The sequence below is a fragment of the Haplochromis burtoni genome, unplaced genomic scaffold (genome assembly GCF_018398535.1).
Source record: "Haplochromis burtoni strain Fernald_Lab_line unplaced genomic scaffold, NCSU_Asbu1 Contig_225, whole genome shotgun sequence".
Classification (NCBI taxonomy): Eukaryota; Metazoa; Chordata; class Actinopteri; order Cichliformes; family Cichlidae; genus Haplochromis; species Haplochromis burtoni.
Window position 1 is genome coordinate 324,896 of NW_024582586.1, and position 6,457 is coordinate 331,352.

Consider the following 6,457-nt stretch of genomic DNA (forward strand, 5'->3'; position numbering starts at 1 on the left):
TTGTTCAGTTCATTTGCTGTTATGGATAAAAAGTCTGTTTTTGTTTCAATATAGCTGATAACTATTCGCTGACAGCTGCCAACATCTGCGAACAAATATAATGCTATAAAGTGGTTCTATATAGTGTGTAACTGTTAATATAGAGCATTATTAAATTTATTGCTAATATGGCACACTGACCTCTGAGGAAATTTTAAATGGCACTTGCCATCAGAAAGGTTGCCTACCCCTGCTGTAGAAAGTAAAGAGTGAAGTCCAGATCAGAGTAGCTGAATCAGGCCTGAGGAGCTGAGGGAGGTGACGGGCTGCAGAGTGAATGGCAAAAAGCTGCAGAATGACAAGAGAACAGTTTTCTCCTTTGCAGCCTCTTTATCGTGGTTAGTGAAGAGCCGTGCAGAATATTTTGGCTGTTGGCAACTTGGTCTGTCACAGATCAAGAGGCAACTCTGACTGAGAAACCAAAGGTCATCATATGTTCTTACATTAGGGACATTTCACTCACATGGTTGACCCAGCCTGAGGCATGCTCTGCATTTAAGCCTCCCTTCTAACCAACTGGGGCAGTCGTTTACAAAATGAACATGTTATATTCAATGAGACTTGAAAGTAATAAGTGAAAACACCAACAGCTTGTTTCCGAAATCCCATGTGAAATGTGATTTTTTGTTTTGCTTATGTAGTGTTGTCAACTGACCCTTCTGTGCTTAAAACATTCCAATGTTAAAAATGTAAACAAATACTATAAATACATCAATCTGAAAGCACATTAGTCTCAAATAACATGAACACTTCATAAAGATGAATTATGTACACAGCCTGAATACTGAATAAGTGAGGGTTTCACATTTACACACATAATGCACATCTTCCACTGTACGCCTGGCTAACAATTACTGTCAACTCTGTGTGGTTTAAAAGATTTCCATGTTTGTGTCAGTGAAAGCAAACACACTAAAAGTCCTACAAGTTGGACCGTATTAGAGGATGTGCAGCAAGAGCTGTTTATACAGTAATGTAAGGGCTCACAGAGGCCCAGGCAAAGACAGCTAGTGACAACCTGTGATTCTGCTTAGTGTGATCTGTATAATCATGAGACCACACTGGAAAATTAGCATCTAGCACACAGAGACCGCAGTGTCGAGGGCCATTATGTGATTGCAGGTTTTGTGACTTCCTTCTCACTCATCACGTGTGCTGCAACAAAAACATTCAGAGTCTAAAGCTAAGAATAAGTAGCGCCACAATGTAAAAACGGCACCGTTTACAAGGAAGGACAGTATCCTAAAATTGAAGAAGGCCCTGTCTCAGAATTTCATGAAAGTATTTTATGCTTATTTCGAGCTGTATACTTTTATTTTTGGAATTTGCTAGAACAGCTTTATTGGAAACCATGCTTATTTATTTTATACTAATCTTAGTATGGCCCCTCAGTTACTCCTCTGCCTGAAACTATGTTTCACAAATACGTAATCAATTTGATCAGTTTCCCCCTCTACATTCTGTATGCATATGCCAGTTTTTACATGCATACACAACGTATAAAAGGTAAACTTGATGTGACAGTGTTCTGAGTTAGGCTCTTAAATAAATAAATAAATAAATAAAGCTTACCAGCACAATCAATGTACAGTTCGCCCAGGACTGAGAGAAATTACATTGCCCCATTCTTTATAGCTTACTTTACAGAGTACAATGAAAACCTAATGAAATGATTTCATTATATATTGTTTTCTTTCGTCGTTTACTGATCAAATTACTAACAAAAATGTTGCATTGCTTACTTTAGGTTGAGTATGCAAAAACTTAAATAAGACTACACTTACAGAAATGATTTATCCTTAATTACTGGACACCTGCTGTTGAATTTATTTCTGAACAGAAAATGAAATAGTCTAAATCAAAGGTGTCAAACATTAGGCCTGGGGCCCAGAATCAGCCCGGCACAGACTCCAATTAGGCCCAATGGACAGTTTTGGACAATATGAAGGAGTGCACACATTTTGAGCTGTATTTTCTTTTTTTTTTTCTTCCCCTCAACACAGACGCTACACTTTTTTGGTTGTTTTCTAACAACAAGTCCACAATTTTTAAAAGGCTATTTTATTGCGAATTAACAAAACTTTCTGCTGTACAATTACAGGACAGTCTGGGTGACAAACTTTATGTAATTTTAAACATTTATGTCTTACAGCTTAAGATGATCTTGAGTAGTGCTGACAGATTATTTCTTCAACACAGCAGTATTTCTAGAACAGGTAGAAGAACTGAGACAACCTTGAAACGACACCACTTTTTCCTATGAAGTTATCTCAGGGACAAAATGTGTACCTAAACTCCTTTACGCTGACAGAAAGAGTTTCACTGGTTTGACCCACTGGAGATTAAAATGAGTTTAAAATCCCAAGTCTAAATAAAATGTCAGAGTCTGACTGAAGTTCTTACCTTTGGGAACCTTGTAACCAGTCTCTCCGGGCTTTCTCAGGTTCCTAAGGATGTGGTCAGATTGTACATTTATAAACCAGCCGACGAACCACAGTACCGAGCCTGGAGACAAAAGCAAAAGCTGTTTCAGCAAGCGACTGTACTGACAAAAAGCCAGAGAGCAAAACTTTGCGTTTCTTTTTCTTTTAGCATTTCCACATTTTGATGAATACTCCTGGTTTCCTTCCGAAAGCAAACTTAAAATATCATATTTTAAGTTTTCCTGCTAATTCAACTTAGGGTCACATACAGACTTGATATTTTCCCAGTTGTAACAGGACAAAAGGGAAGGTTTTAAAAGAAGAAAGAAAAGAAAAACTGAGTTGAGAAACTGTTGTTATAAATGAAATACATACATGCATACATGATGCTTTAGACAATGTGCACAAATTGGCGAACGTATTAAACTGTGTAATCACTGTCATCTGTGAGGTACAGCTCTCCAAATATTCACCCACATCTATCATTTCCTGACTTTTCAAAAATATCTCACACTCCGGCTGTGGTTCTCAGACAGAAAGAGGGCAAAGTGCCCACAACAGGTCACTTTGTTGTGGGCAAATTGTACCTTTGTACCTTTGTAACCTTGTATCTCTGAGTCTCGTTGATGAGTTGATGACTGAACCTGGGGTTATTTGGCATGCAGCCACCCCACTGACAAATCTGATAATTCTACCTTTCAAAAACCTTTATGTGTGTACAAACACCAAAAACTATACATAACATCTTTCTCACTCACTTAGAAAAACTCAAATACATGTGGACGAATCACCTGATACCCACAGATCACATAGAATGCCCACATGGGCATTCAACATGTAAAACTAGAACATCTGGGCTTCCAGTGTATACCAAAACAGAACAGCTCATAACCATTCTACTAGATAACACAGATTTTTTTTTTTTGGCTCAGTAATGCCTCCAGTCTTCCCAGATGAGCTGGAGGAAGGGGTGAGTGAGGTCTTAGCTCGTCTGCTTAGGCTGCTGCCTCCATGACCCGGATAAGCAGCAGAAAATGGGTGGATAGATACATGGCTGGACTTATCCCAGATATACTGCCACATGTGTATATGTTGCTTTATATGGGTTTTTGAAAACTGTCCAGCAGATGCTCTGCTGGACAGTTTTCAGCACAGCACAGTGCATGTAGAGGACTATGCAATCAGCAGAGCCTCACCTTCCCCTACTTAAAACTGATACTATGTAATCCAACTGATGCAGTCTACAGCGTGGTTATTTTTTAATTGCACAAGAGGATGAGAGTGCAATTGTAAAGTGGAAACTACATCCAGGACGCTTGGCTAGCCAAGAACCACAGTGAAAGCTGAGTGAATGCCGACGCCAGCCCATCAACCAGACCTTGAACTTCAACCGGTAACAAACTGATGAGCAGTCGGGCTGCAGTCTCTGTTTCTACAGTAAAATCACAGTGGAGATCGCCTCAAGGTCGCTGTGTTGGTTTTTATCTTTGTTTTGTGCAATACCAAGAGAAAGATGGGTCCTCATTAGGACAGGGGGTTTTGTCGGTATGTGAAACTATAGCTTACAGGTTTATATTGTTAAATGGTAATTATGAAACAATGTGTTACGGGTCATTTTACAGAGTAACATGAAAATAATGTAACAAGTAGGATAACAAATCATCTTGAGTGCGCATGCGTCAACCATGCATGCAGCCTGTTACAGTTGCTCCTGTCTTTTCTCTTTAGTTTAACTTTTTTTCTTATTTATTTCTATGTCCTTTACTTTTTACTTAAATAAATACAGAATTTTCCTTGGGGATTGATAAAGTATTCTGATTCTGCTTCAGACAAATTACTGAATCTTGGGAGTAATTAATCAACGTACTGCATTACTTTTAATAAATGTTTTATTTGTAATATGTGTGAATTTTTTTTTTTTGAGTAACGACCCCAACACTGATCACAACAAAGACGGGGAAATACCTCCAACATGGACAAACATTTGACCAAACAACATGCAATTAATTTGCATGACTTTAATGTCTTTGATATGCTGCTTAGCGATGGGGGTGATTCTCAAGGAAGATCCAGTGAGAATCGGTAAGAGAATGAATAAGGGATGGAATTGATAAGTGATATGGATATTAGCTCAATTCTTATCAATTCCCATCCCTATGTACACTTATAAAATACTAATTACACTCAGTACAACATTTTAACTTCTACACACAACAAAATAATTCACATTCCTGTTGCAAACAGTCAGGGAACAGGACACCTACCAATGAGGAAGCATGGATGTGTAACCCAGTATGCTGGGTACTCAGCATAATGGCTCAGGTACCTGATCTGCATGAAGCCATTATAGCAGCAGAACACAAAGGCCAGAGCGAATGAAGCGAACGGTGTCGGTTTCCCTCCTCTGATTAAAAATGGATAAATGCAGGCTCTGCAGAAGAAGAAGAAAAAACACAACAAGAACACATTATTTTGAGTAATGGCATGTTTATACTGAAATGTATTCATCTGTGCACATTTTGACATCTCCTGTATCTGAGTTGCATAATCAATCAGGCGTTTCTTTGCCCAGTTGAAGGGGTACTTAAGCACTGCTCCTTGCGCAAGCCTGCTTATAACACTGTATAAATAAATAAACGTGACTGCCCACGGTTGCTTACCTCTGGACATAGTGAAGGAAATACATGGCAATGAGGAGCTGATTAGGTAGTAAAGACGTCTTGGAAGAAGATGTCCAGAGTAGCAGACACATAGGGAGCAGTAAGGCTGGCAGCTCCTGGACGAACCAGGCGAACCTGGCGTTAACTGGAAATCCATACTTGCTTGTAGCATACCGCCCGTAAGGAACATTTTCAAACAGCAAAGTAATAAAAGTGCAGGCTGCCATTAAAAACATGAAGTAAGCCATGCGGTCCAACATGTACAGCTCCTCTTCCTCCGAGGAGAAGAGCAGGGAGAGGAGAGCATCCATTTCGACCTGAGGGCTAATATTTGAAACTAAAACGTTCGCAATTAGCTAACTATACATACCGGTTATTCCCTAGCTTGCAGACAAGAGCCTGGACAGCGCATACGCTCGCGACCGATTCGGACCAATTAAGAGTTCTTGAACGATTACGCAACCGATCCTTTCAGCCAATGAAAGCGCTCGGTCTTTGCATCAGCATGTTAGATTGGATCCGATAGGTTTTTGAGTTCATAAAGTCGTCAGACTAAATTCTCGCGAGATCATAACCCAGCCGGAGAGCCGGCTGTTCGTGTATGAAAATGCTTATAAAAAGTCCAATCGGGGAAAAGTCATTTAACCTTCTCCTCATCCCCTACTTGCCAAATTTATACATTAACATTTATATCGACTGCTTTGTGCAAAACTCAGCTCGGTTAAACATCTCTCGGTTTAACATACGCAAATTGTTGCTGCAGTTTATTGTTGTAATCACAGCAATTCCCAGATGAGGTTGCCTATTTAACCCATCTCTTGGGTAATAACTTTCTGCTGGGTTAATGTGACGTTGTGTTATTTACTTCAAGCCAGAGTTATGCTACAGTTTTATATTTTTCTTCTTTCCAGGCTGTCACTACTGTTCAGTTTTAATGACAAATGGTTAGTCTATCTTTCTTAATGACTCTTTCTCAAAATTGAACTATAATGTGGAGTAATGTGGAAAATAGCAACTTGTACGGTCACTTTAATACTGTTATATAAAACATTGTTTTTACTTTTCATTGCTGTTAACATATAAACACACACAAAAAGAGACAAAGAATGTTTCATATAGAATACAAGCATTTTCAGTTCATCAATATTTTTCACAAAAAGTGGCTGTGTTTTCACTCATGTTTACACACTTACTACATTTTAAAATTAACATGAAGTGTTAAACTTGGGGACATGGCCATCATCTTCACCAACCAGCAGGCGAAGATTATGGAAAGTGTGAGAGAAGAAAGGCCAAAGGACCAAACGATATCATAACAATAATAATAATAATAAT

The 6,457-nt window shown here is 38.9% G+C and overlaps 1 protein-coding gene across 1 annotated transcript in view; it reads right to left on the reverse strand.

Moving 5' to 3' along the window:
• Positions 1 to 5,568, reverse strand: part of srd5a1 (steroid-5-alpha-reductase, alpha polypeptide 1 (3-oxo-5 alpha-steroid delta 4-dehydrogenase alpha 1)) — an 11,464-nt gene extending 5,896 nt beyond the window's left edge. Inside the window, exons 1-3 of the mRNA XM_005937281.2 lie at positions 5,123 to 5,568; positions 4,727 to 4,893; positions 2,443 to 2,544 (exon numbers count right to left, since the gene is read on the reverse strand). Coding sequence (XP_005937343.1) covers positions 2,443 to 2,544; positions 4,727 to 4,893; positions 5,123 to 5,433 — 580 coding nt within the window. The 5' untranslated portion in view covers positions 5,434 to 5,568. The remainder of the gene's footprint in view (positions 1 to 2,442; positions 2,545 to 4,726; positions 4,894 to 5,122) is intronic.
• Positions 5,569 to 6,457: the final 889 nt, after the last annotated feature.